This window comes from Raphanus sativus, chromosome 5 (genome assembly GCF_000801105.2).
Source record: "Raphanus sativus cultivar WK10039 chromosome 5, ASM80110v3, whole genome shotgun sequence".
NCBI classification, from domain to species: Eukaryota; Viridiplantae; Streptophyta; class Magnoliopsida; order Brassicales; family Brassicaceae; genus Raphanus; species Raphanus sativus.
Genome location: NC_079515.1, coordinates 27152626 through 27169148, shown reverse-complemented (window position 1 = coordinate 27169148; position 16523 = coordinate 27152626). Strand labels below are relative to the sequence as shown.

The 16523-nt window shown below is 31.3% G+C and overlaps 3 protein-coding genes across 5 annotated transcripts; all 3 read right to left on the bottom strand.

Moving 5' to 3' along the window:
* Positions 1-396: 396 nt before the first annotated feature.
* Positions 397-3650, bottom strand: LOC108805372 (beta-glucosidase 16). Of its 2 annotated transcripts, XM_018577394.2 has the most exons (12): positions 3442-3650; positions 3294-3363; positions 3027-3085; positions 2866-2941; positions 2708-2785; positions 2526-2613; positions 2177-2432; positions 1576-1909; positions 1441-1472; positions 1069-1171; positions 860-956; positions 397-741 (listed from the first exon to the last, which is right to left on the bottom strand). In XM_018577394.2, the coding sequence occupies exons 1-12, from the start codon at positions 3586-3588 to the stop codon at positions 537-539; spliced, it is 1545 nt and encodes a 514-aa protein (XP_018432896.1). In that variant the 5' UTR covers positions 3589-3650; the 3' UTR covers positions 397-536. The 2 variants fall into 2 exon arrangements, with proteins under 2 accessions (XP_018432896.1, XP_018432897.1); XM_018577395.1 differs by lacking the exon at positions 3027-3085 and having other exon boundaries at positions 3442-3491.
* A 2703-nt stretch (positions 3651-6353) lies between these two features.
* On the bottom strand, positions 6354-9112 carry LOC130494954 (beta-glucosidase 27-like). Its single transcript, XM_056985819.1, has 10 exons — positions 9097-9112; positions 8610-8762; positions 8419-8496; positions 8223-8310; positions 7880-8135; positions 7669-7784; positions 7336-7553; positions 7068-7205; positions 6858-6966; positions 6354-6756 (listed from the first exon to the last, which is right to left on the bottom strand). The coding sequence occupies exons 1-10, from the start codon at positions 9110-9112 to the stop codon at positions 6441-6443; spliced, it is 1488 nt and encodes a 495-aa protein (XP_056841799.1). The 3' UTR covers positions 6354-6440.
* A 3588-nt stretch (positions 9113-12700) lies between these two features.
* On the bottom strand, positions 12701-15760 carry LOC108857469 (beta-glucosidase 27). Of its 2 annotated transcripts, none has more exons than XM_057011123.1 (12): positions 15585-15760; positions 15436-15496; positions 15193-15353; positions 14957-15088; positions 14766-14843; positions 14570-14657; positions 14227-14482; positions 14016-14131; positions 13683-13900; positions 13415-13552; positions 13205-13313; positions 12701-13103 (listed from the first exon to the last, which is right to left on the bottom strand). In XM_057011123.1, the coding sequence occupies exons 2-12, from the start codon at positions 15441-15443 to the stop codon at positions 12788-12790; spliced, it is 1620 nt and encodes a 539-aa protein (XP_056867103.1). In that variant the 5' UTR covers positions 15444-15496; positions 15585-15760; the 3' UTR covers positions 12701-12787. The 2 variants fall into 2 exon arrangements, with proteins under 2 accessions (XP_056867103.1, XP_018486958.2); XM_018631456.2 differs by having other exon boundaries at positions 15620-15758.
* Between the last annotated feature and the right edge of the window lie 763 nt (positions 15761-16523).

The window sequence follows — 16523 nt, the reverse complement described above, 5'->3', positions numbered from 1 at the left end:
TTCTGAACCACTTTACCCATAAGTGAATAACCATAAGAAGCTTGTGAGCCAAGAAATGAGTAGAACCCTAATATGATAATTGATATGACTATTATATGAGCACCATTTTGTTTTCTTCAGCAGGGACAAAGAATCTCTATAAAAAGCGATGTAGTACGGTATGATATGTTCCTTTGAAAAAAAAAACGATATGTTCCTTGGACTGTCCCAACGACTGTCCACGAACAGAAACTTAAGACTTCTTGACATTACTCTGGAATATTGAAGTCGAAACCAATCGAACTAAATACATTTTTTCGAGTCACGACCGCCTGTGAAATAAACTTCCCAACTTTCGTAGACTAAGATGTGAGATTAATTTTCTTTTTTAATTTCGAAACTATCCAACGCTAATAATTATCTAAGTTTTTCCCATTATTAAAATTTAGTAAGATCGAACAACTCCCCCTCCAACTTTATTTTCTGCGTATCAACAAGGAACGGTACTTGTAAAAATAGTAGAATACATCAATATTTGATAAAGAGCTCATGAATTATTAAATAGCAGCCACCTTCTGGCTTGTCCCATTATACTCTCCCTTCAACAATCTCCTAAACCACTTAGCAGATTTCTTCAGATACCTCTTACGTCCATCTTCAAAGTCCACAAACACTAGTCCAAACCGAACGGTGTATCCTTCCGACCATTCGAAATTGTCCATCAACGACCATGCAAAATATCCTTTCACATTCACCCCCACCCTAAAATTTTGTATAAATTGAAATATAGTCTTCAACGTGATTTTCATTTTATAGAAAGGCAAACAAACAGTTGAAACTATGTTATGCTTATATATGTGATAGGGAAGGGAGAGCTCACGAGATTGCATCGCTAACCATCTTTAGGTGATTAGCGTAGTAGTCAATTCTCAAGTCGTCATTAAGAAAGATTTCTCCAATGCTAGCTTCATCCACTCCTAGATGATTTTAAGAAAGAGTCGGGAACAAATTAATATTAGCGTAAACTCGTTTTTGTTTCTAAAATTACAGTTATTTTAAAGATAGAATTTATAGATGTAATAGATTTACCGTTTTCTGTTATGTACAAGGCGGGATCATTGAATTTGAGTTTCGCATGTAGTAGAAGATCACGAATACCCTCAGGGTATATCAAAAGCCAATCCGACCCAGCCTGAAGTAAACCGTAGATTACAGAAATTATATATGTTAAGGTAAACCACTAATTTTTAGATAAACAACTCCTTTTCAATGTCTAAAACTCACACTTCTAATAGCATTAAATAGAACGTAAAAGATCTATCTAATGACACTATGCTTTTATCGAAATTTAAAAACGATATATGTATATGGAATATTAACTTTGACTATCATGTAAATCTTGATTTAAACGGAAATTTTATTAAAATTCTCGAATAATTAAGGTGAATAGATTAATCGTACCGTTGGACCGATAGGCACTCCATTTCGCTCACCTAATACGGTATAGAAAATATTATATGAGTAATATAGAATTGATATGTTAATTAGAGAAAATGGTCAATGTAGAGGTGAAAGAAAACCATATGGTTCACGCACCTACGATGCTGACGCAAGAATCAGTGTTCATGGTGATGTTTTCAGTTGCGCACGGCACATCTCTTACGTAGAAAGATGAGTAATAGTTAACGCCTACGTAATCATACGATCCTTTGAGCATGGAGGACTCTTCTGGTGTGAATGTAGGAAGACGACCGCCTTTCACATAATTGACCATGTCGGCCGGGTATCTACCATAGACGATTGGCTCCAAGAAGTAGTCGAAGGTGAACGCCGTGGCTCTAGCCGCAGCTAATTTGTCAGCTTGTGAATCTGAGTAAGGGTAGTGCCATACCGTGTTTAAGGCTATACCGATTTTACCTTTCTGAATCGCCTGTAAACACACAAGATTAGGAGCAAAACTCAGTCACAATCTACTGAGTGAACCAGATTTCAAGTGCTGTCACGCTAAAGAAACAGAGTAAAACAGAGCCAGTGCCTGAATAATTACTAAATGATCAAATACATTTATTTAACCACTAATCTTTTGGTGGTTCTAGGCAAATGTTTCATTTAGCTATACTCATGACCGGTTCCGATATTAAATCAAACAAAAATAGCGGCAAGCAACTGATATCTAGTAGAAACAAGGCAAACATACCTGGTACTTTTCTCTATACACTTTGACTGCGGCTCCATGTGCAAGGAGGAAGTTATGGCCAACAATGTAAGGCTCGGTGGCTCCATCACCGCCAAAGCATTTAGGATTAGTGAAACTAGAACACCTTCCAGGTGCCTTTTCGCCAGTTGTATAACCTTCATGTACCACTGTAAACGGCTCGTTTAACGTCGTCCAGTGCTTCACTCTATCTCCAAACTTCTGGAAACAGAGTTCAGCATAGTCCCGGAAATCATTCCTGTTTCATTACCATAGGATCAACAATAACACGATTAAAGAAACCATTTTCTTCATTTTTTGTTACGTGACTAGTGTCGAATGAATGACTTACACAATCTCTGCTCCAAGGAAGCCACCGTAAGCATGCTCAAGTGCCTCTGGTAAGTCCCAGTGAAAGATTGTGACATATGGCTTCACTCCTAACACATTGACAACATTACACAAACATTAAAGGTCGTTCTTGAACGAATCTTGACAATTTTCAAGAACTGAGACATAGAGAATCATTACTACCTTTGGACAGCAGTAGATTAATCAAGTTGTTGTAATAGTCGATTCCAGCCTGGTTGATACCTCCCTTTAAGTCTCCACCTGACAAACAAAAGAGAAGTCAACAACTAACTCACGAATATTAAAACTCGTTAATTGATTTGTTCAGATCTATATCTTACGAGGCAAAATTCGTGACCAGGAGATTGAGAATCGGTAAGCATCGAAGCCAATTTGATGCAGCAAATTTACATCCTCCTGGTTTTCCAAAAAAAAATAAGAGATTTTATGAATACAAAATATAATGTTTAGTTGACCTTTTGGTGCGCTGAGAAGGCAATACCTTGTAGAGATTGTAAGAATCATCAGCAATGGACCCATTACTACCATCCTTTATCTTGTCTGAAAAGAAGACAAAATATAAAATTATATAATTTAATTTCAAGAAAAAAGATCAATAATGTACAATTGTTCATCATCAACCAGTTAGTTCTGTTCATATGAACAAATAGTAAAATCAAGATATAGGAAACCACATTTCAAGTTATTTGAATGTTTAATATTTTAAGAGATTCAAAGCATTTAGTGTTTCTGATTGAGAAGAAAAAACCTGGGAATTTTTCAGAGAAGGTGTCCCAGATACTTGGTCCTCTACCATCTTCATGAGCAGCACCTTCACACTGCAAATCTGGAAAATGTTAGCAAAAAGATAAAATTAAAACAGTATATTAGTTATCTATATATAGTAAGAACTAAACCTGATATGCAGAAGTCGCAGATCCAAAAATAAAATCTTCTGGAAAATCATTTCTTCTTAATCTAGGTCTTGAAGAATGGCTTTTTGCGAAAACTCCAATGCAGGCTAAAGTAATGTGCAACAGTAAAAGAAGACATTTACTTCTCATTTTGGCTGTGTAAAACTAAAACTTTATGAGAAAAGGGAAATGTTTAGATTTGATATGTTGTAATAAGAGTTAATAATGTTGTATCTATAGATAGAGTAGAGTTGTTGGAGGAGAAGATATTGTACCAAATAACAATATTTTTTACTAATTGTTTGTATTTTTTACTAAATGTTTAGATTTGATACCTTATCCTACAAAATCTTAAACTAATCAAAATCTGAGTCATCACAGACAGAAAATTATTGGAAAGCTAAGACGTGAGAACTACGAATACATTTAATGCTAAGAAGCCTTTAGAAAATAAGCTTGTGATAAGCGATAACAATGATAATTAAAAAAAAAAAGACGTTAACAATTTCAGCTTTTTCTAGAAATCGTTATACATTAATGCATTGTTTTTGAATTTTCATAATTTGAAAAATGTGAATTCGTATATAAATTCGCTTTGTAAGGGGGGGTTTTGTTGCGTGAATTGGGTGGACACCATTATTTTGGTCAACGCAAAAATATTGGTAAAACCCAACGTGTGGATAAAATATAACTGAAATTTACAAATTATGTATATTTGAGATTTTTGACAACTTCTCGAATCGTTTTATCTGGTTCTGAAGTTGAATGTTAATGTGATACTCCCTCTGTTTTTCAAAGATGTATGTTTTAGAAATTTTTTTTGTTTCAAAAAGATGTATTTTTCATATTTTCAATGTAATTTTTGTCAACTAATTATGAATAATTGTGAATTTCAAAAACATTAATTGCATTTCTTGAAATTTTATTGGTTTAGAAATATAGGAAATATAAAATAACAAAAAACTATGCACTAATAAGTACATTTTAATATGTTTTATTAAAAAGTGTGAAAATCTCAAAACATGTATTATTTAAAAACAGAGTGAGTATATTACTCCCTCTGTTTTTTAAAGATAGATGTTTTAGAAAAATAAATTGTTTCACAAAGATGTATTTTTTATGTTTCCTATACAAAAATTACAAATTTTAATAAAATTGATTGAATTTATTGAAAGATTATTGGTTAAAATGCATTGGAATTTGATAATTTCTAAAAATGATGTATAGTTAATGTGTTTTCTTAATATGTGTGAAAACACCAAAACATACATCTTTAAAAAACAGAGGGAGTAATAAGGAAAATTACAGATTTTCCGTGTATTTACTCCTTCTATTTTTAAAAGATGTATGTTTTAAGTTTTTCGCACTTATTAAGAAAAACATGAAATTATTGTTATCAATGCATTATTTTTCTTAATGAATTATTCCCTATAATTTTTAACCAATAAAATTTTAATAAACACAATATATTTTTTGAAATGTACAATTTATCATTAATCAATGTATTAAAAACACAAAAAAGTAAAAAAAAAACAGAAAAAGTATTTTTTGAAACGAAAATTTTTTTGAGAACATTATTTTTTAGAAACGGAGGTAGTGTTATTTTATGCTCCTATATTATATTAATTGAGATTTTTTGTGTTAATTTAGATGATTTGTAATCTACAGTGTAATATTCGTTAGCTTTTATTTTTAACTTTTATATAAAAATTATTTTAGGTCTTTAGTTTTTGTGTTTCAAAAACAATTTTGTCATCCCATCAAAATTTTGGAAAATAGATTTACTAAAATTTAGAGAAACTAGTTTTGTAATAACTATCTAATTGTAAACAAAACCTAAAATCTGTATTTTTAAGTTTTCAGCAACATTTGAAGTTGATTTTACCTTTTCGGTCATTTTTATATATAATAGTCACTTCTCTCATAATTATCTATACTTATTATTTTCCTTACATGTTCATATATTCAACTTGTACATTAAAATCCACATGCTTATTAAAAATATAATAAAATTAAGTTAGATATTATTTTTGTTCAGTGAAAAGGAAAAACATCTACAATTAGTTTACATATAATTAGATTTATCAATGAAATTAATATAATTTGCAGCTATATATAATTGTAAATAATTTATATTAAGAATTTATTTTCTTAAACATATCAATAAAAAATAAATATGTATTGCAAAAATATTTTGTTAATAATAGATTGGTATTATTTATTAAAATATGTGGTATATTATTTTATTAACTTTAAGTTTTTTTATAAAAAATTATAAATCAAATTTTGAAATAACAGAAAATTAAAAAGAAAAATCATTGATCAAATTTTAGAAAAACTTAATCAAAAACTAAAATACTAACTGAAATTATCATTCATGTTTTTCGATAAAATAAAATCTATTGTAAAATCAAAAACTAAAATTAAAATTTGAAAACCAAAAATTAAAAGTTAAAAACTAAAACCAAAATATGAAAACCATGCAAACAATCATCACATTATTAGATTGATTAAATTATTCTGAAGTAAGTATTAAATGATATTAAGTGTAGAAAAGAATTAAGTGATTTCTTAATTATGTGTAGAAATTTTAAGGTGTTCTTAAATACATTGAAATAGGCCGTGAAGGATAACGGACCAAGTCAAATCAATGCTATAAAGCCCTTTTTAAAGTTAGTATCACAAAGAATCAGAGATCATTAGCCCATCTTTGCTTTTCATCTTTAGCCCATCTTTTCTGAAAAATAGCTCGTCTATAAAAGTGTTCAATTTTTTGAAGCGTCGAAGATCTATATTTTCCGCCGGGAAAGAAAAAGATACGTATATATGTTTCGTCGTTTACCATGGCATGCATTATTTTTTGGAACTTTTATATTATTTCAATTGAGTTGAATACAAGAATGATAGAAGACAAGAAAAAAGGAACAAAGTTTTATAGCCGCAAAAGAACCCTTAACTAGGCTACTAGCCCTCTTTGTTGAAAAGCTATTTTGCTAATAAATTTAGAAAAACAGTTCGAGTGCCTTTGAAGATTCAGACATCTTAGGAATGAAACATGAGGCCGGAGCAGTTGCTAATAAGAATCTCTTCTTCTTCATCGCAGACTTCAACAGGTACTCTTCCTTCTCAGATTCTTCAATCTCCTCTTCTCTCTTCAAGAACTCTTTGAACCACATCGCAGACATTTTTGGAAAACGTTTTAGGCCGTTGTTGTAATCGACGTAGAAGAGGCCATATCGGACTCCATAGCCAGCGTTCCATTCACAGTTGTCTAGTAACGACCATGCAAAGTATCCTTCAACTTCAACTCCATCCTCCCTAAACAACAAAACATTTATCATCAGTAAGAAGCTAAGTATAGGGTTACAATCAGGCCTGGTTACAATACAGTTTCTTGAATGTCAAATGAATACACTTACTGGATGGCTTGTTGGATGCTTTGGAGATGTTTCTTGTGGTACTCTGTCCTTTGGAGATCCATCAAGTTAGATAGCTTTGGTTTTTTCTCATAATCCATATCACAGTGCCCTGAATATGTTTTACAAGGAAGGAGAGAGAGTTAGTAAACCATATTTCACGAAACAAATGAGTAAAAACAATCTTGGTCGAGCTTAGTATAAAATTATTACCGTTTTCAGTGATCATAAACTTAGGGCTTTCGTATTTATTCTTAGCATAATTTAGAAACTTTCGAAGTCCTTGTGGGTATAGAAAGTCCCACTCTGAACCACCTCTTACTCCCAATGTCTGTCCTGCTTTGTTTTGTTCTGTTCCAATACATATAAAACTTGTGAGACTTGAGAAACTAGTAAACCGTAAGTTGCTTATGCGCCAAGAAATGAATAAAGCCATATATTGTATGATACGAGTAAGTCTCAAGAAATAAAATATACTTACTTCTCCATTCGATGCGTGCATCTGATCTCCAATTGGGAGTATTATGGTCGAGTTCAGGTATATTTTTAACGTAGAAGGCACTGTAATAATTCACTCCAACGAAGTCAAAAGATCCCCTTAGCTTCTTGGATTGTGCTGCGGTAAATGAGGGTAATCTTTTCCCAATGGATTTCTTTATCACTTCAGGGTAATCTCCGTATACAGTTGGATCCATATGCCTGTTATTAAAGAAACAAATCCCAAAATACTATTAGAAAATAACAAAAAATGTATGGTGTATATATTTTCATGTCAAGAACGTGTGTGTTATATTTTGAAGAAACAAATACTAACCATCCGAACATGAATTCCATGGCGCGTTCACATGCTTCTTTGTCATCAGAGCAGTTCGAGTCATAAGGCTCGAACCACACAGGACAATGCGCGATACCAATCTTGCCATCTTTACACTGGGATTCAAACAAAAGCATTATTGTCAATAAATATGGTTTTCGCAAAAAATTAAAATGTTTTATAATACAAATCAAATATGTTATATCTTTACTTTGGGATTGTTTCTGAAAACTTCAACGGCTTCTGCATGAGCCAAAAGTAGATTGTGACTAACGGTATAAACCTCGAGACCAGATTGTCCAGCCACAGCTGCTTCATTCATGTACTTGGAGGCACGTCCAGGCGCTTTCCTTCCCGTGTCATAGCCACCAATGCTATAGACCCATGGCTCGTTTAGTGTAACCCACAACTTCACACGGTCGCCAAATTCTTCGAAGCATAAGGCCGCGAAATCTTTAAAGTCATCACTGCAAGATGATTGTTTTTATGCATATTAGAGACATTGATTCGAAAAATACAGTTAAAAGTAATGTACATTCTTTTTAATCACTTACACAGCTTGTTCGCTTAAGAATCCATTGTATTCATCTTCAAGAGCTTGAGGAGTATCCCAATGAAATAATGTCGCGAGAGGTGTAATTCCTGTTCATACATATGTATAATCACGTTAGAATATTTCAATCTAAAATATTAACCTTTCGTTTTTAGAAAATTAACTTTATATATATGTGAGAGAGAATAGTTAAATACCGTTAGCCAGAAGTTCATCGATGAGATCGTTATAGAAATTGATTCCTTCTTGGTTCACTCCCTTGCTTTTCTTTCCAACTATTTTAAAAACAAGGATTAAATCTCTTTTGAGTTGTTTGAAAACTCTGTCGTTAATATATTTAGTCAAGCAACATGTTTTTTATATATATATATACGAGTTAAGAACTTACGAGGCAAAATCCGAGGCCAAGATATAGAGAATCTGAAAGCATCCATGTTAATATCCTTCATTCTTTGGATGTCTTCCTTGTAATGGCTATAGAACTCGATCGCTTGGTCCGCGTTAGAATAGCAATTTCTCTCTGCAAAAGTTTCATTTTTATCTTAGTTTCGTTATATCATTATAAAGTAATATTAGTTTACATATAATTAGATTTATCAATGAAATTAATATAATTTGCAGCTATATATAATTGTAAATAATTTATATTAAGAATTTATTTTCTTAAACATATCAATAAAAAATAAATATGTATTGCAAAAATATTTTGTTAATAATAGATTGGTATTATTTATTAAAATATGTGGTATATTATTTTATTAACTTTAAGTTTTTTTATAAAAAATTATAAATCAAATTTTGAAATAACAGAAAATTAAAAAGAAAAATCATTGATCAAATTTTAGAAAAACTTAATCAAAAACTAAAATACTAACTGAAATTATCATTCATGTTTTTCGATAAAATAAAATCTATTGTAAAATCAAAAACTTAAAACTAAAATTTGAAAACCAAAAATTAAAAGTTAAAAACTAAAACCAAAATATGAAAACCATGCAAACAATCATCACATTATTAGATTGATTAAATTTTTCTGAAGTAAGTATCCCCTTATTATTAAAAGAGAAGCATTTTGCATTTAATGCATTCACATTGACTCTGCCACATGTCGTCACGAGAAGCGTTTGGAGTTTTTTGATTCTCCGAACTTTCCTTATTTAAACGTAGAAAGAAACGAAAAAAAAAGTGAATACACGATTGTTTGAGACGAGTTGACTCTGTTCGACGACATACGGGGATTCTACACACACATATGCTGTTTAGTTTACAGTGTTAAGATGTTTGAACACCAAAGAGATCTCAAGTGTCTCCTGGCCACATGAAAAAAACTTAGATTCTCTGCTGGCAAGAAAAATAAAAAATGTAAATAGAGTTTGAGCAAGACGTTTAATCGTTGCGAGGAATTAAAAGCACATATGAAGAGGATAGGTTATTGAGCATAAGGTTGATGAGTTCTGACGTTGGTAATCTTTACACGAAGCAGAGAATACAATAGAGTGTGAGCAAGACGTTTATTAGTTGCAATTTTTTTGCTGAGAAGCCTAAAACACGCATGAAATATGATCGGTTATTGAAAACGAAGTTGATAAGCTCTGACGTTGAAAATCTATATATGAAACAGAGAAAATCGATTATGTTCATTACTCTGTTAAGAAGCGCTCTGTTACAGAGAGGAAGCAATGATCGAGAGGAAGAATAGACATGCGGAAAGTACCTGCAGATTGATCAAAGCAATGTTGCATTCAAGGAAATGAAGGGATGGAGTTTGTTCAGTGTAGCTTCAGGGAAGTTAAGAAAATGTTAAAAAATGCAAAAGGGTCGATGTTTGATGTAATCCATATTGTTGCTCAAACTTCTTACGAGTTATGTTCATTATGTTCATTACTCCGTTAACAAGCTTTCTGTTACAGTGAGGAAGCAATGATCGAGAAGAAGAATATACTTGCGGAAAGTACATGCGGATTGATCAAAGAAATGCTGCATTCAAGGAAAAGAAGGGGTGGAGTTTGTTCAGTGTAGCTTCAGGGGAGTTAAGACAATGTTAAAAAAAGACAAAATGGTCGATGTATGCTGTAACCAATAGTGTTGCTCAAACTTATTACGAGTTAATGCAGGTACGCCTGTCTTAGTTCATGTTCAGTGTACCTTCAGGGGAGTTAAGACTATGTAAGAAAATAATTCACCATCAATATTTTTTGTGATCATTAGTGGTCGGTGTCTTTCGTAACAGTTAATGGAGGTTCGTGTGAAAGTTCATGCACCTACGTAGTTGGCCAACTAAATTTCGAACGCAGTATTTTTTCATATAAAAAATGCACGTACGAAAATTATATTGTGGCTGGCGTTGTTACGACTTAACCAAAACGTGATTCAATCAAGACTAAACAAACCGTGATTCAACAAAAACTAAACAAACCGAATAAAACCAACGTGAATGCTTGGTCAGCAATTTAAGTGGTTGGCAAGGTACTTTAATTATACACAAGTAAACCGAATAAAGAATCCGAGAATAATTTTGAGTGATTGGCAAGAAAAGTTAATGATAGTAAATATCATATATTTGACATTTTAATTTTATGATAATCCTCTATATATTAAAAGAGAAACATTTAAAAAATTGTAACCTCAATTTTGTAATAATTAAAAAAGACCCTAATACTTAGGTGTCACTTAATTAGGTAGTCAATTACATTCAATTGAAAATAAGTAGGTCCACATTCGATTTTTATATGTTGCTAGATAAATTTGTTGGTTAAACTATATGATATGATCATATGATATGATATTTACAATAGAAGCATTTATGATTGTTCTGCTAGATATAATTACTATTTTTTTTTCTTTCCTCAAATAAAACCTACGGAATTATCATAAATGACTAATATATATATATATGACAATTAATGTTTCTAATAATAAAAATTTGATAAAAATTTATATCTTCTCCATAATTTTTGTTTAATTTTATATTATTAAAATAAATTAAACAATTGAATTACCTATAAAATTAAATTCTAGATTTTTTCGAATATGCTATATTTTGAATTTTAACAAAATAACGATAAATGACTAAAACTATTAAAATTATTATGTTAAAAATTAATAATCAATGGTTAACACTTTTATTATAAAAAGATACACATGATTTTAAAACCATATGAGTAAAAAGTATCATTTAATAATAAAACAAATATATATATATAGATTAAACTATATAACATATAAGATTACATCAATATTTTAATTACAAAACTTTCAATAAATTTTCAAGAACATTTATAAATTATAAACTTATTAAATTTTTCACATTGAAAATTTTGTTATCAATTATTTAAATATTTTGTTATAAAACAATATGAATGATCATAGGACCGTATGATTATGAAGTTTCATTTAATAAATAACTATATAAAATATAATATTCTTAGAAAAGTATATTGTTCATCTTAACTTATATTACACTTTTTGTTAAACTAATTATCGAATTGATAAATAATGTACAAAAAACAATCTCGCACTTTCATTAAATAAAAGTTATGAAATTACCTAATATGATTAACATACATATGAAAATTCGTTATTATGAATAATGAATATTTGATAACAATATTTGTATCTTAGTTCTTTTATTATTTTATATTATTAAAAGATATTAAACAATCACATTAAATATGGAAGAATAGAAAAGTTTTTATTTCATGCTTCTGTTTTGTTTTTTTTTTTTTTTTTTTTCAAAATTCAGAGTTTGGATATTAATTCTAGATTTGATTATTTAATTAGATGATAAAAGCATTTTTTATTTTTATTCTTTTATTTAAATATATAATATGATCTCAAAGTAAATAATTATGTTTTTTGGTATAAAACCGAATAAACTGAAAACCGATGTAAACCAAATCGAACCGAAGTAAATATGGATTTAGAATAGCAATTATATTTTATTAACCGAAATACCGAAAAAACCAAACCAACCGAAACCTACCCGATATCCGGATTGAATACTCCTAATCCAAATGAAACCGAACTGTTGTTTCATTTTCCAAAACATAATAAAAATAACAACTTCATCCCGCGCAAGGCGCGGATCTTATCCTAGTTAAATGATATTAAGTGTAGAAAAGAATTAAGTGATTTCTTAATTATGTGTAGAAATTTTAAGGTGTTCTTAAATACATTGAAATAGGCCGTGAAGGATAACGGACCAAGTCAAATCAATGCTATAAAGCCCTTTTTAAAGTTAGTATCACAAAGAATCAGAGATCATTAGCCCATCTTTGCTTTCCATCTTTAGCCCATCTTTTCTGAAAAATAGCTCGTCTATAAAAGTGTTCAATTTTTTGAAGCGTCGAAGATCTATATTTTCCGCCGGGAAAGAAAAAGATACGTATATATGTCTCGTCGTTTACCATGGCATGCATTATTTTTTGGAACTTTTATATTATTTCAATTGAGTTGAATACAAGAATGATAGAAGACAAGAAAAAAGGAACAAAGTTTTATAGCCGCAAAAGAACCCTTAACTAGGCTACTAGCCCTCTTTGTTGAAAAGCTATTTTGCTAATAAATTTAGAAAAACAGTTCGAGTGCCTTTGAAGATTCAGACATCTTAGGAATGAAACATGAGGCCGGAGCAGTTGCTAATAAGAATCTCTTCTTCTTCATCGCAGACTTCAACAGGTACTCTTCCTTCTCAGATTCTTCAATCTCCTCTTCTCTCTTCAAGAACTCTTTGAACCACATCGCAGACATTTTTGGAAAACGTTTTAGGCCGTTTTTGTAATCGACGTAGAAGAGGCCATATCGGACTCCATAGCCAGCGTTCCATTCACAGTTGTCTAGTAACGACCATGCAAAGTATCCTTCAACTTCAACTCCATCCTCCCTAAACAACAAAACATTTATCATCAGTAAGAAGCTACGTATAGGGTTACAATCAGGCCTGGTTACAATACAGTTTCTTGAATGTCAAATGAATACACTTACTGGATGGCTTGTTGGATGCTTTGGAGATGTTTCTTGTGGTACTCTGTCCTTTGGAGATCCATCAAGTTAGATAGCTTTGGTTTTTTCTCATAATCCATATCACAGTGCCCTGAATATGTTTTACAAGGAAGGAGAGAGAGTTAGTAAACCATATTTCACGAAACAAATGAGTAAAAACAATCTTGGTCGAGCTTAGTATAAAATTATTACCGTTTTCAGTGATCATAAACTTAGGGCTTTCGTATTTATTCTTAGCATAATTTAGAAACTTTCGAAGTCCTTGTGGGTATAGAAAGTCCCACTCTGAACCACCTCTTACTCCCAATGTCTGTCCTGCTTTGTTTTGTTCTGTTCCAATACATATAAAACTTGTGAGACTTGAGAAACTAGTAAACCGTAAGTTGCTTATGCGCCAAGAAATGAATAAAGCCATATATTGTATGATACGAGTAAGTCTCAAGAAATAAAATATACTTACTTCTCCATTCGATGCGTGCATCTGATCTCCAATTGGGAGTATTATGGTCGAGTTCAGGTATATTTTTAACGTAGAAGGCACTGTAATAATTCACTCCAACGAAGTCAAAAGATCCCCTTAGCTTCTTGGATTGTGCTGCGGTAAATGAGGGTAATCTTTTCCCAATGGATTTCTTTATCACTTCAGGGTAATCTCCGTATACAGTTGGATCCATATGCCTGTTATTAAAGAAACAAATCCCAAAATACTATTAGAAAATAACAAAAAATGTATGGTGTATATATTTTCATGTCAAGAACGTGTGTGTTATATTTTGAAGAAACAAATACTAACCATCCGAACATGAATTCCATGGCGCGTTCACATGCTTCTTTGTCATCAGAGCAGTTCGAGTCATAAGGCTCGAACCACACAGGACAATGCGCGATACCAATCTTGCCATCTTTACACTGGGATTCAAACAAAAGCATTATTGTCAATAAATATGGTTTTCGCAAAAAATTAAAATGTTTTATAATACAAATCAAATATGTTATATCTTTACTTTGGGATTGTTTCTGAAAACTTCAACGGCTTCTGCATGAGCCAAAAGTAGATTGTGACTAACGGTATAAACCTCGAGACCAGATTGTCCAGCCACAGCTGCTTCATTCATGTACTTGGAGGCACGTCCAGGCGCTTTCCTTCCCGTGTCATAGCCACCAATGCTATAGACCCATGGCTCGTTTAGTGTAACCCACAACTTCACACGGTCGCCAAATTCTTCGAAGCATAAGGCCGCGAAATCTTTAAAGTCATCACTGCAAGATGATTGTTTTTATGCATATTAGAGACATTGATTCGAAAAATACAGTTAAAAGTAATGTACATTCTTTTTAATCACTTACACAGCTTGTTCGCTTAAGAATCCATTGTATTCATCTTCAAGAGCTTGAGGAGTATCCCAATGAAATAATGTCGCGAGAGGTGTAATTCCTGTTCATACATATGTATAATCACGTTAGAATATTTCAATCTAGAATATTAACCTTTCGTTTTTAGAAAATTAACTTTATATATATGTGAGAGAGAATAGTTAAATACCGTTAGCCAGAAGTTCATCGATGAGATCGTTATAGAAATTGATTCCTTCTTGGTTCACTCCCTTGCTTTTCTTTCCAACTATTTTAAAAACAAGGATTAAATCTCTTTTGAGTTGTTTGAAAACTCTGTCGTTAATATATTTAGTCAAGCAACATGTTTTTTATATATATATATACGAGTTAAGAACTTACGAGGCAAAATCCGAGGCCAAGATATAGAGAATCTGAAAGCATCCATGTTAATATCCTTCATTCTTTGGATGTCTTCCTTGTAATGGCTATAGAACTCGATCGCTTGGTCCGCGTTAGAATAGCAATTTCTCTCTGCAAAAGTTTCATTTTTATCTTAGTTTCGTTATATCATTATAAAGTAATATTCGTATATATAAGAAAAGGTCAATTAAATTTGGTTATATAAATTAACAAACCTGGATATTTGCGAACAAATGTGTCCCAAACGCTCTCTCCACGAGGCGCTTCGTTTATGGCTCCTTCATATTGGTAAGCCGATGAGGCTGTCCCAAAGAGGAAACCCTCCGGAAAGTCAGAACGGCCGAACGAGTTTTTCTTCGATAAAGTGTTCCTCTTTCTATAAATATTATGTAATAAAAATTAGAATATGTTTTTTCCAAAGATAAAATTATTGGCAGAGTTGAAGTTTGATCACTTACTGTGTCATCGTTTATAAAAGATTTATAAGCTGTTTTAGTCTTTGAGAGAAACCTTTTAAATCTGCATAGAAATATACATTAGATTATGAGTTAAAAGATAGGGAGAAAACATTTATATAACTTTGATATATAATAGGAGAATAGTATACCGATTGGAGATGTCAAAAAACAAAAAAAGGTATACCGATTGGAAGATCCTTTTAAATCGAATGGCGCTGGTTATATTTGTCTAATATGAAAGAATGGAATAAAATGATTTGTGTTGTTCTTGCAAAAGAAATAAATGAATGAATCTCTTTTTTTCTTAAAGAAAGAATGTAGAGATTGTTGAGTTGTGAGAGAAGTGATGAGATATGTGGAGGTATATATAGGCGAAGAGACTTGCAAATGTATGCGCAGGAACGTAGAAAATTCATAGTTTAGCCAAACTAGTTGCCACTATGCATATTATCATTAATTTCTTTGGGTCAAATAATCTGCTCCAACAATTATAAGAAGAAAAAATGAAATAAAATATTAACGGTCGCTATTCGCTTGCGGTCTTGCGCCGTGCCATATTGAACCAACTAGATTACTCCTATCTTGACTTCAACTAAAATACGAACATATACATTTATTAATACAGTGCCGGGGAGATTCCTTTGCTAGAGTGGCCTTCCTTTTTAAGTGACTGGTTTTAAATTCAAAATTCTGACATATCTAAGAGAACATAGACAATAAAGTTTCATTACATATTTAACAATCTAATACATATATATATATATATATATATATATATTGATTCTTGTTTTCAAAAATCTTAGAGATGCAGTTGCCATTCCATATTTAACATTCTAATACAGACACACATATATATATATATATATCTATATATATATATATTGATTCTTTTGATTTTTATAAACTAAAAGTATTAAAATTGATAATGGTTTTCGTTCAAATTTCATATTTTCTTCTCGGTTGGAGTTTTGCTTCTTTTCATTTTCAAAAAATAGTTATCAAACGAAAAATCAGATTTGAAATGGACTAGCTAGTCTGATATGTGGTTGTTCATTTTGATTTATATACGTGATAAGAAAATATCGATG